This window comes from Vulpes lagopus, chromosome 5 (assembly GCF_018345385.1).
Source record: "Vulpes lagopus strain Blue_001 chromosome 5, ASM1834538v1, whole genome shotgun sequence".
NCBI lineage: Eukaryota > Metazoa > Chordata > Mammalia > Carnivora > Canidae > Vulpes > Vulpes lagopus.
The window spans coordinates 3,949,237-3,966,037 of NC_054828.1; the positions used below are offsets into that span (position 1 = coordinate 3,949,237).

The 16,801-nt window shown below is 59.9% G+C and overlaps 1 protein-coding gene across 4 annotated transcripts in view; it reads left to right on the forward strand.

The window, feature by feature from the left end:
- WNT7B (Wnt family member 7B) overlaps positions 1-16,801 on the forward strand; it is a 49,717-nt gene that overhangs the window by 16,529 nt on the left and 16,387 nt on the right. For 3 of the 4 annotated variants that reach the window (XM_041754194.1, XM_041754193.1, XM_041754191.1), the window contains exon 2: positions 9,358-9,584. In XM_041754194.1, the coding sequence (XP_041610128.1) occupies positions 9,358-9,584 (227 nt within the window). The remainder of the gene's footprint in view (positions 1-9,357; positions 9,585-16,801) is intronic. The other variant, XM_041754190.1, reaches the window with a different exon arrangement.

Below are 16,801 nucleotides of genomic sequence, written 5' to 3' on the forward strand. Positions count from 1 at the left end.
GAAACGGGATCCTGAGGTGGAGGTGGCTCCTAGGACACATGGCCACATCAGTTCCCATGGTTTTAGGGCCCTGTGCACAGATCAGATGGCTAGAGGCTTCCTTGGGGGCTGAGAGGCATATGTGCCACGTGGGCCTGGGCCTGCGATGATGCCCTTTCTCACTGGCTCTTAAATTAAAAAGGCACAGCTTGTGCCGTCACTGGTGATGCCAGTGGAGCAAAGCCCTTTGGAGGTCCACTTCGGGGTGGCCTTACCCCATGGGCCCCAGCCCTGCTCTGCCCACCTCCCACAGCTTGATGTGCTGGGCCTTCACGGGGAAGGCTGACATTTCCACGATCGTATGTAAAGTAGGAATAAAAGCTAATTTTCATTTATTTATTTATTTATTTATTTATTTATTTATTTATTTATTTACTAAAGATTTTATTTATTTATTCATGAGAGACACAGAGAGAGAGGCAGAGACACAGGCAGAGGGAGAAGCAGGCTCCCTGTGGGGAGCCCAGCCCTAAGTGGGACTCGATCCCGGGACCCGGGGGTCACACCCTGGGCCAAATGCAGACATTAAACCGCTGAGCCACCCAGCATGCCCCCCCAAAACTAATTTTTAATCAACCTGTAGAAGTCTAAGTGAAGGTGGGGGCCTGCCACAAGTGTCCGCGGCCGCCTGCCTCACTGAGGACGTCCCCGCGGCGTTGTGCTCCCCATGCGAGCTGGGGTCTCTGTCCCTGGAAGGGCCCCCTCAGTGGGTGTGAACGATTCCATTCCTACATTGCACTCATTCGCTCTGTCCTTCATTCATTCCCGTGTTCCATGCTGACCGCCGAGGGTCGGCCGTGCCTGGCCTGGTGCCGCATGCTCTGGGGAATAAGACAAGGCCCCTGCCACCCTGGTGCCAGTAGCAGGGACTGGGGGTTGGCCTGCTGGAGAGAGTTTGTGACTCAGCCCCTGGCACGAGTTGGGGTCCTCTAAATGCAGCCTTCTGCCCCCTGGGGACCAGCAGGGGAGGATGGCCCTCCAGGTAGACGAGTGACCACCCCCCAGCTGTCTCTGAGGGGCAGGGACAGGGATGATGAGGCACGGGCCAGTCCAGGGGCAGAAGTGTGGGTCCCAGCCCCTGTCCCCTACTTTCCTTCCCTGAGCGACTCAGCAGGTGGCTGGATCTTTCTGGACCTCTGCTTCCTATTCTGAGAGAGTAATAATAATTATAATAATAATAAAACACCTTCCCACTGAGGGGAAGAATCCAGCACATGCCAGGTGCTCGCTCTGCCCTGATGCGCTAATTCTGAACAGCTTGGGGGTCTAGGTTAGACTCTTGGCTACTGGGACAGGATTTGGAGGCTCATTAACTCCTGAGTGACGCCGGGGTGTCCTGTGTGGGACGAGGGAGGGCAGGATGGCTCTAGTCCTAGGCGTAAGTGAGACGCTGGCTCTCCCATTGGACTCCTCTCTGGGTCTCGGGGTCTCTGACCATGAGGTGACCTGGATGCTATTCTTCAAGGAAGTTGATGAAAGGAGGCTGCCCCAAGGAGCCCCTGGGCTGGGCCTCGGCAGGAGGGGGGGCTTGACCTACACAGGGTCTTAGCCAGAGTGGCCGCGGCCCCGCGCTCTGTCCTCTTCCAGCCTCGGGCAGCTCTGGGAGGCTGCCTGGCAGGGCCTGGCCCCACTGGTGGCCCGGCTCCTCTGGGCACAGGGACGGCGGCAGGTGCGCAGCTCTGCACATGGGCCTCCGGGGCTGGGAGGGTACAGGCTGAGAGCGGGAGGGCACCGTCTGGCACAGGCCCAATTATGAAGCCCGCCACCCCCACGCCAGCCCCCAGGGGGTCCTGTCCACCCTCCTCATTGCCCCAGGAACCGCTGAAGCAGCCTGTCTCTCTCCTCTTTTTTAAAAAAATTAATTATTTTATTTATTTGAGAGAGAGTGGGGGGAGGGGCAGAGGGAGAGAATCTCAAGCAGACTCCCTGCTGAGCACGGAGTGGGATGATGATGACTGATGATGACGATGACGATGACTGGGCTCCATCCCAGGGCCCTTGAGATCATGACCTGCATGGAAACCAAGATTTGGATGCTTAACCCACGGAGCCACCCCGGTGCTCCAGCATGTCTCCTTTGGGGAGGGGGGTTCACAGAGGCTGAGGGCCCAGTGGGGACAGGCTGGCTGCATCTGTGGGTGGAGCCTGGCCGGGATGGGGGTGGGGAACCGGGCAGGTGGGCAGCCTGCAGTGGATCTAGGCTGTGAATGCCCTTTGGTTTTTTGTTTGTTTGTTTTTTAGATTTTATTTATTTGTTTTTACTTATTTGAGTGAGAGAAAGAAAGCAAAGAGGATGGGGAGGAGCAGAGGGAGAGGGACAAGCAGACTCTGTGCTGAGCGCAGAGCCCAATGTGGGGCTCAAACTCATGACCCCGAGATCATGACCTGAGCTGAGATCAAGAGCCAGACGCTTAACCCACTGAGCCACCCAGGTGCCCACTGAATGACCTTTGATCCTGGGGCCTCTGTGAGCCTGGATTTGGGCTGCACCCTGGCCTATCTGGCTCTGCCTGGAGCCGGGGTGGGGGGAGGTGGTGGCGGGGGGCTGGCCCAACCCCGCAGAGGCCTCCCCAAGGACCTGCTGCTGCAGGAGGGGCCAGCACCCCTCAAGGCTGGGCGCACACCGACAAGGCACAAGGGGATGACTGTTAACGTTCCTATTGTATTTCTTAAATGTGCTTTCCTTAATTTATTGTAAGAAAACTTTTCCTTCTGATTTTGCCAGCCCTACAAAGTTCTGGATTGCTCTATTTTGCTTTTTGTTGAGATATAACTTACGTAAAGTGCAGAAGTCTCCAGTGGGCTCAATGAGTGCAGGTCAGTAATGAGTCCCCCGTGAGGGTTAATAGTGGCCAACGGTGACAACCGTGACGCCCGCTCCTCATAGGCCCAGCATCGTGTGCTCTCCCTGCAGCCCGACAGACTGGGGGGGCTGTCACTACTCCCACTTTGCGGATGTGGAAGCTGAGGCACAGAAAGGTTAAGGAGCTTACCTAAGGTCTCACAGCCAGGAGGAGGCAGGGCCAGGGTTCCAACCAAGCTGGCCGGCTCCAGTGCTCACATGCCGACCCTCCGCCCCATGGGGCTGCTGCGTGGGTGACGGGGAACCCGGCTAATGCCATAGCAAGTGTCCCACCCTCGTGGCCACTTCTGTGCCATCTCTCACCTGGCGGTGGTCACCTGGCCCCTCACTCTCTGGCATCCCCTAGTCTGAGAGGCAGTCCTGACCCCTTGGGACCTCTGGCAGGTGGGAAGAGCTTCCTGTTGTCCCTGGTAGCCCCTGATGGCACCCAGTGCCCGGTGCCAGGACGCAGCAGGAAAGCGCATCCCCATCCCCTGCTGCCTTCAACATCTCTGCTCTCACATTGGACACCCGTCTGGTCAGCAGTCCCAGGCTTCCTGCTCCCCCCTCTCCTGCAAGCTCCCTTTGTGATGCTGGTCCAGGCCAGGGGTGAGGAACATTTCCAGATTTTTGGCTTTGCCCACGCCTCCTGGCATCTTGCCTTTGTTGCCAGGCCCCTGAATAGCACGAGGAGATGAGCCTGGAGCAGAATCTTCCGTGGACAAAGTCGGCTTCTCTGTGATCAGGGCCACTCAGAACCTCCTTGCTGGCTCTTCCGGGGCACCTGGGTGGGCAGCTGGGGGCCCAGAAGCCACCCAGGGGGCCCTTACTTCTTGGGATTGAGAGCCAGGCCCACCCTGTGGGCGGCTTGCGGAGGAATAAGACTGCCACTTATTCCAGGATGCGGCCTGCGCTCCCCCTCCTCCCCCCTCCTCCCTCCTCCCTCCTCCCTCCTCCCCTCTCCTCTCCTTGCCCTCTTCCTCCCACCCTCTTCTCCTCTCCTGAGGTAACCAATTTCTAGTTCTCAGGTATATTTGCCTCTTTCCACTCTGGCAGATTCCCTAACGGGGCCGGTGGCCCACAGCTGCTGCCTCCGCCCTCCCAGTGGGAGAAGCAGGGTGGCCAAGGCCTGGGGAGTGGCCGGCCGAGGCCTCTCGGAAGGCAGTGGTCAGACTCGTGAACGCAGGCTGCGGGCGAGGGAAGGGGCCGGTGGCTGAGACCTCACCCTCCAGCAGTGGAAGCTGTCCATAAAGCTGGAATGAATTAATGAGTGACCTTGGAGGATTTTAAGCAAGAGAGGCATTTAAAGCTGTGTTTCGAGACTCGAAAGTGGGCATAGCGTCTGCTCTAGGCCGTCCTCTGATACTTGTTATGCACCTGCTGTGTGCGGTGCACCGGCCCACAGCACTGCCTCCGCCTGAGTTCTGGAAGCGGAGACCGGGCTCTGAGCCTGGCTGTGCAGCCTCAGGCCTGTGCCCTGGCCTCTCTGGGCTGCAGTCTGCACGGCTGTAACCTGGGGCTGTAAGGAGAGAGGATTGAGACCCAGCAGCGGCCTGTGTTGTCCGCGCCCAGTGCTCAGAATGGGCACATTTAATATTGTGAGTGGAGAGACCCCCTCCATTGTAAGGCAGACGATTCCGAAATGATTTCTGAATTAGCGGCCTTATCCGGTTATTTATGCTCCTGGTGCAAAATACCGTGTGACTGTATTCCCTGATGCCTTTACTTCACCTTTGACTCACTCACTGGCTGCAGGGTGCTGGCGGGGTGCTCTTGGGCGTCCCACTCCATCAGCCCCACATGTCCTGGGACGCCTACAAGCCAGGATCAGTCCCTTTCTACCTGTCCCCCCGATGTCCAAGCGTGCAGAAGTCCTGTGTATTGACAGAATTTTATTTTATTTTTTTAAGATTTTTTTAAAAGATTTATTTATTTATTTATTCATGATAGACAGAGAGAGAGAGAGAGAGAGAGAGAGAGAGAGGCAGAGACACAGGCAGAGGGAGAAGCAGGCTCCATGTCGGGAGCCGGACGCGGGACTCGATCCCGGGACTCCAGGATCGCCCCCCCGGGTCAAAGGCAGACGCTCAACCGCTGAGCCACCCAGGCTTGACAGAATTTTAAAAAATTGTGCTTACTTGACGGGATGAACACTGGTGATATGCTATATGTTGGCAAATTGAACTCCAATAAAAAATAATAATAAATAAAAAAATAAAAAATTGTGCTTAAAAGATGCATCACATACGGTTTGCCCTTTTAACCATTTTTTTTCAAATAAATTAATTTTTTATTGGTGTTCAATTTACCAACATACAGAATAACACCCAGTGCTTATTATCCTGTCAAGTGTCCCCCTCAGTGCCCGTCACCCAGTCACCCCCACCCCCCGCCCTCCTCCCCTTCCACCACCCCTAGTTCGTTTCCCAGAGTTAGGAGTCTTTATGTTCTGTCTCCCTTCCTGATATTTCCCACACATTTCTTCTCCCTTCCTTTATATTTCCTTTCACTATTATTTATATTCCCCAAATGAATGAGGAAATACACTGTTTGTCCTTCTCTGATTGACTTACTGCACTCAGCATAATACCCTCCAGGTCCATCCACGTGGAAGCAAATGGTGGATATTTGTCCTTTCTAATGGCTGAGGAATATTCCATTGTATACATAAACCACATCTTCTTTCCTTCGGAGGCGCATCAGTGCACTCCCCCTGCTGGGGGCTCCGTAATAGTCACCGTCGTCACCCCCATGAGGCTGGTGCTCCCCATGCCTCCTCTCTGTGGCCCCAAGCGACCACGGGTCCACTTTCTGCCTCTCCAGTGGTGCCTTTGCTGGACACTTCATGTGAATGCGACCACACGATGTGCAGTGTTTGTGTCTGACTTCTTTCATGTAAGATACTCCCCGGGAGCCACACTTCATCCCCGTTTCTGACCAAATAGCATTCCATGGCGCAGATGGAGCACACCTGTCTGCCCATTCAGCCACTGGTGGGGACGTGGGTTCTTTCTGACCCCGGGCTCTGCGGATAGTGCTGCTGTGAACAGGCACGCGTGCATAAGCTCTTGCTTGAACACCTGTCTTCAGTCCTTCAGGGCACAGACCAAGGAGTGGAATTGCTGGGTTCTAGAATTCTATGTTCCATTTTCTGAGGAACTTCCCGACCGTCGTCCACAGCGGCTGCCCCAGTGTCCCCTCCCGCTGGCAATGCGCGAGGGTTCCGGTTTCCCCACGGACTGCCAACACCTGGAGTTTTCTGTTTTTTTGACCTGTAGGCATCTTAGCGGGTGTGAGGTGGCACCGCACTGGTTTTGATTTGCATTTCCCTCATGAGCAATATTCAGAGTCTTTTCACTCGCTTGTGGGCTGTTTCCTGCTCTTCTCCGGAGAAATGCCTGTTCAAGTCCTCTGACTGTTTTTTAAATTGGATTGTTCTCTTGTTGTGAAGATGTAGGAGCTCTTTCGGATGTGATCTTTGAGTATTTACTCATTTGTCCGGCCATTCACAGCTACAGGGGGTGGGCAGCCCCGGGAACCCCGCATTTAGCCCGGACCTGGCCCTGCGCTCAGGTGCTTGTGGTCTGCTGGGGAGGCTGGATGTGGAAAGAGCCACGGTGAGAGCCCACGGGTGAGGTTGGGACTCACGGGACAGGTGCCCACTGCGTGCTTCCTCGGTGCCTGGGGGCCAAGAGGTTTGAGCTCGGGGGACTTGCGCTTGGGCACGTGACATGTAGAGTTTGCCAGACAGAAAAAGGGAGAAGGAGTGGCATCCCAGGCAGGGGGACCCACATAAGCGAAGGTGGCTGGGTTGTGGGAGGCCAGATCCCGGGAAGCCTCCGATTCTACGCCAAGGAGCCTGGGGAGCTATGGATGGGCTTTGAGCAGGGGAGTGACATGGTCAGACCTGGGTGCTGGCAGGGGACTGCCTGGAGGCGAGAGACCAGGGCTGCAGTGATCTGTTTCAGCCCCTGGGGTCCATCCTCAGTCCAATGGGGTCCCTTTGCCCAACTCCTCCCCCAGCAGGGTTCTTACCCCAGGCAGCGGGGGCTCTGCAGCCTGGAGACTGCTGCAAGAATTTGGGTCCGGGGAGCTTGCTTTCAGCGTCCAGGATCCCAAGCGGGCTCCTTCCCGAGGCGTGGAGGCTGGTTCCCATCCATCTCAGTTCCCCGGGTCGGTTTTCTGAGCATCTACAATTACTTTGGGCTGAATTCCCCAGATTCCAGCCCGCTCCCAGCCCAACCCGCCCAGATGCTCTTCCTCCATGCCAGCCTTGGGCATTTCTGCCATTGTGCCCGTGGGAGACCCAGGGGGGTCTTGGCCAGATTAGCGAGTGGGGCGGGCAGACCGTGGGGATTGAGTGTCGCCGGGGCTCACGCCACACGGGGACTTTCCCAGCTGGCTGTGGGTGCTTGGCTGCCCTGGAAAAACACTGACTTGTTTCTCTCCAGAAAGGGGCTGGCAGCCAGCGGGCAGGAGCAGGGAACTCGGTGCGCCAGGAGGCCAGGGCTGTGGGCATCAGCTTTGGGGAGCTCCTCGTGGTCTCCCTCATTCCCACACTCTGTCCCTCACCCAGCCAGCCTGGCCTCTTGTTTGGGAGCCAGATGCCACTCTGAAACTCAGCTGTTGCCCACGGGTGTGCCCAAGCCAGCCCCCCCACCCCTTCCAGCACAGTGTCTGCCCTCGTCTGGGTGCTCAAAACCAAATAACTGGTACAGCTTCTGAGGGATACAGTTTGGTGGTTCCTCAAAAAGCTCAACAAATGATCTTATGACCCAGCAATTCCACTCCTGGGAATATGCACCCCCCCCCCAATTGAAAACAGGGACTCAAACAAAAACTCACACACCTGTGTTCATAGCAGCACCGTTCACAATTGCCGAGAGGCGGAAGCAAGCCAGTGCCCTGCCACCGGGGGAGTAGATACACAGGTGGTGGTCCCTCCACAAAATGGAATATTATTCAGCCATATAAAGGATGGAAGCACCGACACCTGCTACAATGTGGCTGAGCCTGGGAAGCATGACGCTGAGCGAAAGGACCCAGGCAGGAAAGGTCACCTACTATGTGATTGCATCTCTGCGGAATGTCTAGGACAGGCGAATTCACAGGGACAGAAAGCAGATTTGTGGTTGCAGGGCCTGGTACGGGGGGCGGGGGGGGGGGTGGCGGAGAAGGGGGTAGGGAGTACCTACTGAGAGGCATGGGGTTTTCATTTTGGGGGTGGTGACAACATCCTGGAATGTGGTAGAGGCAGTGGTTGCATGTCTAAGAGCCACAGAACTGAACGCTTTAAAAATGGTTAGCTGCATGATCTTTTTTTTTTTTTTTTAAGATTTTATTTATTTATTCATGAGAGACACATAGAGGCAGAGACACAGGCAGAGGGAGAAGTAGGCTCCCTGCGGGAGCCCGGTATGGGACTTGATCCCAGGACTCCAGGATCATACTCTGAGCTGAAGGCAGGCGCTAAACCCCTGAACCACCTAGGGATCCCCTAGCTGCATGATATGCGAATGTCACCTTGTGACATGAAGGTGCTGACGCCACCTCTGTGCACAGAGAGTGAGTCTGGCGGGTGCCTTCCTGTCTCTGGCCAGTGCCCAGAGGGCAGAGGGTGCCAGATTAATTATACGGCACCCCCCTGGGGACTACTCTGAGGATACAGTGTTGCAGGGAGGACCCTGCCCAGCCCAGTGCAGGGTGGACGCTCCGTGCATGCCAGCAGCTGCTTCCTCCCCGAGTCCACCTGGTCGTCCAGAAGCGAGTGACTGACAGCAGCAGCTGTCCCCATGGATGCAGCCTTTCTCCCTGAGATTGTCTGGTCTGAGCTTACGTCGTGGTGGTGGTAGTGGTGGTAGGGGTGGAGGTCAGATGTTTTATACTCCCATTTCACGGATGTGAATACTGAGGCTCAGAGAGGCAGAGCGCCTTCCCCAAGATTACAAGATGGGCTGCAAATGGAGTCAGGACCCTGTGGGCTTGGCTCCCAGCCAGCTCAGCAGCCTGCCGGGCCCAGGAACCCCCAGCGGAGCCCGGAGCTACAAGAGATGGGGAAGCCCAGTGGTCAGGATTTGGGGGCTGGCTGTGGACAGTTTGGAGCTGATGGTTGTTGAATCCCAGGCATGAGGTTGGGTGACCCGATGGGTCTGTGTGTCTGACTCAGAGGCATGGGGGGTTGTCGTTCTCGCATCCCGTGGGACGGCGGTTGATTCCTGGGATGCGTGACCCATGGTTCTTGCCCCCCGGGCCGAGGAGGCACGGGCGCCAGTGCCTTTTCAAGCTAGGATCCTGCCTCTTGGCCAACGGGAAATGGATTCTCGAGGGCGGGAGCTGTTTGGTGGCCAGCGGCAGCAGAGCTCGGCAGGTGGGGGGCGCCTGGAAGCCCCTGGTGGACTGGGGGCCTGGGCAGGGCAGGGTGGCAGGGGTCTCGGGCGCAGCCACTCACCTCTCCGTGTCCCCTCGCCTCTCCACAGAGCGCTGTCATCCGTTGTGGCCCTGGGAGCCAACATCATCTGCAACAAGATTCCTGGCTTGGCCCCGCGGCAGCGCGCCATCTGCCAGAGCCGGCCCGATGCCATCATCGTGATCGGGGAGGGGGCACAGATGGGCATCAACGAGTGCCAGTACCAGTTCCGCTTCGGACGCTGGAACTGCTCCGCCCTCGGCGAGAAGACTGTCTTCGGGCAAGAGCTCCGAGTAGGTAAGGGCGCCTCCGGGCTTGCAGGGACCCACCACCAGGGCTTCAGGGGCCAGGCCACCCCCCGCCCACCCCCTACCGCCCCCCACTCCAGGGCCGCACTGTCCCCAGTGCCTCCGCCAGAGCGGTTTGCCCTGGGTCCAACTCCAGGCCTGGCCTGCTGGGGGCCTGGCACTCCAGGGAGACCCAACCGTGTGAGTGGATGAGGGGCATCTCGCCGGGCCGTGGGGCTGGAGGACGTCGCTCAGGCGAGGTTGTGAGGCCCGGGCAGGTGGTGGGCAGCAAGGTGCAGTGGCTAGAGATGCGCCCCGCTCGGCGGCTACGTGGACCTCGGCGCACCACTTCGTCTCTCCTGCCTCAGTTCTCTAGCTGGAAATGGGATGAGAACAGGAGCTCCTGCATGGGGTTCTGGGGCGAGGGCTCGAGGCAGATGGTGCCGTTGATGTGGAAGGAATTCCAGGCCGAGGGCAGGCGCAAGCAGAGACGAATGGAATGCTGTGCACACGTGTGTGGGAGCGCCGAGGAGCCTGATGGGCTGGAGGGCAGGGTGGCGGGGGACGGGTGTGCAGGTGGACTCCGGCTGGGGAAGGGGCTGGGGCTCCAATTCTGTGAGCAGTGGCAGCTCCCGAGGTCTGGCAAGCAGAGGTGGCCAGGTGTCTGCTGGCCAAGCCCCACTGCATGGCCGTGCAGTCCCCAGGCCACATGCTCTATCTCTGTGTCTTCCCAGCCCCGAGAGAGGCCCCGTGGTGCCCATTTTACAGGGGTGGGGAGCTTGAAGGGAGAAGTGGGGCTTCCAGAGCCCCATCTAGGTTGAGATCTTGGAATCCGGCTGCGTGTCCCTGGGGCACAGCACTTGGGGCTGCCCAGGCCTTTCTGTCCTCAGTCCTGACGAGCTCTGAGCATCGGGGGCCCTCATCTGTGTTCCTCGAGCCTCTCTTGGGCCTGCACGCAGTAGGTACTCACTAAACTGCCGATGAACTGGTGATGGTGGGGAGGTGATGTAACCTGCCCTTCCAGGAGGGTCAGATGGGGGAGCGATAACTCGGGGGCACAGCGCCAGGTGTGCAGGGGGTGCCCTGTTACTTCAGACCCCAGCCTGTAGGCACAACACGTCCTTCCGATTCCAGTGGGCTGAGGAGCCACAGCTGCCGGGACCCAGGCCAGAGCCAAGCTCTGCGAGGTTTGGAACGCCTGGCATAGGGCTGGGGGTGGTGCAGGGGAAAGCCCCCAGGGCCCCTTTGCGGTGAGCAGGCTGTGGGTGGCACCTGGCACAAGCGGGAGGGTGGCACCGCCCCCTCCCTGGGGCCCCACCACCCAAGTGCAGCTCCCTCCCTGCAGGTGCCAGCTGGGGAAGGTGGGGCTGCCCGCCCCGTCCTCCGCAGTCGGGAGGGCGTTGGCACCGGGGCCTGCTTCGTGCCAGGTGTCCGCTTGCCTGCCTGGCCTCTCACTCCCGAGACTCCAGGCTCTGGGGGCAGCAGTGAGCACCCCCACAGCACAACTGCATTGCAAGGTCACCTGTGGCCACAGGGTTTGCACACGGCGGAGCTTGGGTTCAGATCCAGATCCCCATCTGCCACCATGTCTGTTAGTCCTTGCTTCCTCCCTGTGTAGAGAGACGGGCAGTGGAGATGGTCCCATGGCTTGACAGAGGACCACGAGACACAGGCAGTGAGGGAGAGGTGGCCACTCTGAGCCTCTTCTCAGGGTCAGGTCCCAGGCAGGGGGTCACCAGTGGTGCACAATAAATGCCAATAAGGAGCCCGAGAGGAGTGACGTTGGCCCTGCCGATGACCTGCACTGACCGTAGTGGACCCTACCAGGGCCCACCCAGATTACCTGCACTGACCGTTGGGGAGCCCCTGGGTCCCAGATAATGGCTCACCGCTGTTCCTTCTGGACACTAGCCCAGCAGGGAGGGGCCTGGGGGGTCTGCAGCTTGGCCCACGGGGAGGGTCAGCCACGACCAAGGAGACACTGATGCAGGGGTGAGGCTGGGGGGTGCTCCGCACTGCTTTCAGGCTCCGCTTCCCGGGAGCCCACCCGAGGCGCCTCCTCTCACCTCCATGAGCATTTCAGAGGCAAACCTTCCGGCGGAGCTGTTGGCACCCAACACCCCCACCCCTCACCTTCTTGCTCCCGCAGCCCCTGACCCGGCCATCAGTGACCCTCATGTGGCCGTCCCATCCCCTCTTCCTCTTATCTCCCCGGCTGCTCCTCTGAGCCCTGAGCCCTAGCCCCAGTCTGCTCTCCATGGGGCCACACCCAGTGTGGCCGCTCCCCGGGGACCGCTCAGCGAGGTTGGCCCGTGGGAACCTCTGACTCAACATGCTTAGCATCTTGTTGCTGGAATCTGCCATCCCTGACCTTCCCCCCCAGACCTGAGCACCTGTTGTCTCAGCAGAAGCCTGGTGTCATTGTTCCCGTCCCTCCCTCCACCCTGCCCCACGGCCACGCAGGACCTGTCTCTCTGGCCCTCCCCTGGCAGCTGCCTCCCCTCCAGCCCTGGCCAGGCCGTGTCACTCCCTCCCTCCAGGACCTGCAGCAGCTCCCCTATTGCCCCAGGATAAAGGGAGCTCCTCAGCCTGCAGCCTGAGTAATCCCTGCCGTACATCACCCCGGCCCCTCTTCATCCCTTCTGGGAACCAGGGCTTCTGCCTGGCTGACACCATCTTTCCAGAGCAAGCCACCCCTTTTCTCCTCCGGGACTTTGTCCCCGCTGCCTGTAGCCCGGGGAGGCCCTCCCCTCTGCTCTGCTTATTCACGTCTGATTTCCCTGGAGAAGACCCCCTGAGCCCCTGAGCCCTCGCTGGCTCCTGCCCACCGCGGCCGGGCTCGTCCTGGTGCTTCGTCCTCAGGGTCTCTCAGCCCCAGGCCAGCTGGGCACCTGCCTCTGCTCTGCCCCCAGGGGGCTTCCTGCCACCTGGCTGAGGCCTCCTGCCCTCCCTGGCCCCGGCCTGGCCCCCATTTGAGCCGGGAGGGTGGTCTCGGCGGGCACCTGCTCCTCCCAGAACTCGGTGCTGGGAGTCGTGAGCAGGAAGTGGGGCCGAGGCATGCGGCTGCCCCGGGCACGAGACGGGAGATGGGCCATGAGCTGGCAGGCAGCCGGGGGCACTCGTGGGAGCGGCTGTTCAAGCGGTGCCAATTAATGATTGGCCCCAAGTGGGGGGATGGCCTGGGTAGGTGGGGACGGCCCCCTTTAGGCCTTGCCTGTGACCTTGGGCCATGCCTAAATCTTGAGAACTGACGGGAAAACCTTTCAATGGGCAAACGAACCCCTGTGCAAAGTTCCATCCCCTTTTCCAGCACCTGGTGCTGTTGCTTGCATACCTCCAGGGACGAGGAGCTCACTACTCCAGATGAGCTAGATCTTTCTTATGATGCTGCTGCACTGGCTTTGCTCTGAGGCCCCACCCCCTCCAGGTGCTAGTTGTCCAGCTCCCTTCAGGGAGTCAGGACCCCCCACACAGTGTCACCTCATGTCTGGTGGCCTCCATCCTCTGGAGCCCACCCTGGGGCCTATTTCCTCATTTAGCGAGGGCTGCTTGTAGCCAGGTTCCTCCTGGCCTGTCTCTCCTGTTAGCTGGCAGTGAGCTCGGGGAGGGAGGGTGAATGTGTCCCCAGCTCAGCTGTCTTCTGCCCTGGGGCGGGCAGGGGCACGATACGAGAGTTGGGGGGTGCACTTGTATTCCAGGGATGCTTGTTAAAAGCCTGGGCCCCCCATGACCCCAAGCAAAGTAGAGCGTTTCTTACAGGCACCGTATTCGAGTCGGGACTATGGGAAGGGCTCCCCTGACAGGGTGATATATGTAAACTGAGACCCGAGAGAGAATCAGAGTGACCCAGACCAGCCTGGGGTGAGCACAGGGAAGGGGGTTCCAGACAAAGGGAACAGCAAGGCCAAGGCCCAGAGGCCAGAAAGTGGATGGTACTTTCCAGGAATTGCAGGAGGCTACACCAGAGGGCTGGGAGATCTGGGCCCAGAGCAGGGGCGGAGCTGGGGTGCAGTGACCCCGAGGGCCCCGCGGAAGGTGGGGAAGGTTCTGAGCAGGAGAGGGACTTCCCTAGAACGCTGGCACCCTCCAGCCGCTGCCCCGCCCCCTGCCCGGGCCCTGAGCCCTGTGGGACCCACTGGCACGGGCACAGGGGGTACAGCTCTGTGCACTCCAGCACCTCCGCCTCCCTGAGCTGCCATGGAACACTGAGTCCCGCCCATCATGTGCAGCCTCAGACATGACCAGGCATAGGGGCCGCCCCTAATCCTGGCTCATGTGGCTGCCTGGGGCTGGTGGCTTGCTTTGCGGTAGGGGCTCGGCCGAGGCCCTGGGCTCTGGGACAATCCGAGGGCGCAGAGTGACTTACCTCCGAGTGTCTGAGACAGGAGGGAAGGTCTTGGGGCTTCAGGCAGGAACCTCAGAGGGGAGGCCTGACTCTGGGGTGACGGCCGTGTGCCGGGGCGCCTTGCCCGGGGTTTTGCCGGCCAGGCTCAGGTGACGTGTGACATTGGTGCCCAGGGGGAGGAGGGCAAGCTGAGTGAGTGTAAGACACGCAACAGGCTCTGGAGCCATCCAAAGGCAAAATCTTTTGTCCAAGCAAAATCTCTCTTAAATCATCTTCGCAACGCGCACATGCTGCAGGGGTCCCGTTTGGACATATTGGGCAAATAAACCATGTTGTGAAGATGAAGTCCACCTGGTTATTCTCGGTTCCCTTCAGTGACACACGTGGCGCCCGTGAGACTTCTTGAGTCAGCCTGGGCAGGCCAGGCGTGGACCCTTGAACCCAGATCTGACTCTGGCTCTGGCGGGACGGTGCAGGGTGAGGGCAGAGGGTCCCTCGCTGGCTGCTTCCCTGGGGCAGCGCTAGAGTGTGCGGGCGACTGCCCTGGCGCTCCCTGGTGTTCGGCCTGCATGCACTGAGTGCCCGCTGTATGTGGGTCCTGGGGGCCGGGCGCCGGCAGGTGGAGTGAAGGCCACTGGCCCTGCTCTTGGAACCTCGTGCGCAGGGTGTCCTGGTCGCACACGGGACCTGGACACGGGCTCGTGCCCTCCCGCACCGGGAGCTGAGGCTGGGGCCAGGGCTCTGCTGGGACGCGAGGTCTCTCCTGGGGATGGGGGGCAGGAAAATCCTCCACTTCCTCAGCGCCCACACTGGGGTTCTGCCCACGGGGTCCAGGGTTCTGGGCTCTGGGCCTCTGAGTGTGGGTGGGCCTTCACCCTTGGCCTCTGAGAGCCAATGCCTGGCCGACCTCAGCTGGTCTCCAAGCCCCACTCCTCCTGCTTCCCTGCTGAGAGGATCGTTCCTTTCTTCTTCTTTTTTTTTTTTTTTTAAAGATTTTATTTATTTATTCATATGAAAAACACAGAGACATAGGCAGAGGGAGAAGCAGGCTCCATGCAGGGAGCCCAATGTGGGACTCGATCCCCGGTCTCCAGGATCTCGGCCTGAGCCAAAGGCAGGCGCCAAACCGCTGAGCCACCCAGGGATCCCCGGATCGTTCCTTTCTGCTATGGCTGCAGCCCCCCCCCCCGGAAGGCCAGCTGCGGGCGGACCCTTCCATAGAGCTCATCCAGGTTCTGCTGTCCGTGTACCATAGGTGGGAGACGGAGGCTCGGGGATGGGTGTGGGGGGCTGATGACTCCCCCAAGGTCACAGACTGCTAGGGCCTAGGAATTTGAACCCAGCAGTCCAGCACTGTGTCCCGGCAGGACTCCGGTGCCTGGAGGCCATAGGATCACCTGGGGGAGGAAGGGTTCTGATGCCACCAGGTCCCCACACAAGCAGTTGCTGATTTGCCACGAGCCAGGACAAGGGCATGTTCACGAGGGCGGGCTATGGGAGACTGACCTCCCCAACAAGAGGGGCTGCCAGAAGCCAGGGCTGCAGGAGAGGCTTTCCCAGGCTCCCCAGAGCTCCGCGGACGGGGGAAAGCTCCTGGAAGGAGGTCCCAGCTGGGGACACAGAGCCTGAGGCTCAGGGCATGCTGCCCCTCACCGTGTGGCCCTAAGCCAGGCTCTGCGCACTCTGGGCCTGGTGACCCTGTGCCCCAGGGGAGCACGGCCCACTGGGAGGCCCGCTGCGTGGCCTGTGAGGGCCTCACTGGGTCAGAACAAAGGCCTCGGGCGTTCGGGGGTGCCGGCGTGTTCGGACCTGGCGTGGCTTTTTCTAGTGCTGTGTTTATGACAAGAGCAGGAAAGAGTTTAGTGTGGAGACACTGACTCAGCCACAGGTGAGCTGGGGTGGGGGCCAGGGCAGGGCGGGCGGAGGAGAGGCAGAGGGACAGATGGGGACAGCGGGAAAGGGAGGCAGAAAACCCAAGAAAGAGGGACAGACGGAGGGACAGAGGACAACACACACACACACACACACACACACACACAGGCACGCCCAGAGCACCCAGTCAGCCTCGGCGCATCCATGTGCACCTGTGCCAAGCCCAGGGTCTCAGCTGGTTCTGAGATGGGGGGTGAGAGCCGTCCACGCGCTTGGAGCACTTGCTGCGAGCTGCCCCCCTGTGCTAACTCACTCATGCGGATGGGCCCCTACGAGGAGGGCACTTCACTACCCCCCACCCCAGACAGGTGCAGACACAGGTATGTTGGGGGACAGCCTGCCCACCTGTCACGGGGCAGAACCTGCATCGGACCCCAGTGGTCCAGGCCAGGCCCCCAGGGGAACCACAGGCCAGGCTGGGGCAGGGGGAGGGGGCTGGCGGGCCAGGACTCTGGGCTCCCACTCCTCATCACCACAAATAGGGATTTGGGACCTTGCCCGGCTTAGCAGCGTCTCTGAGGCTGCCTGGCCCCTGTCGTCCCTTCTGGCGCTGGAGCCCCCGAGCCTGAGCCGCGTGTGTGCTGGGGTACAGCTCAGGCGGGGAGTTACATGCCCCTGGCGGCTCGCTGGCCCCACCCTGGGTCCCTGGGCCTCTGCCCCCAGCTCCCGTGCCCCCTAAAACCCAGACGTGGGCACTGCACCTGCTTGCCTGGGTGACACCTGCGTGGCCTGGGGCGTCTCCTGGCCTCCCTCGCCTCAGTCCCTCCACTCACATGCTGAGTGTGGGGGGTGGTACTCTTGCACCTACTTCTGAGCTTGGGAAGGGCTGGGGGCTGCGTGGGGCAGGAGTGGGGGCTCAGATGCACTCACCAGCCGGCAGCATCCCATCGGCCAGGCCTCAGGCCTTCATCCCATGTCCCTGCTGGATCTCAGCCCGGCGCCCCTGTTCT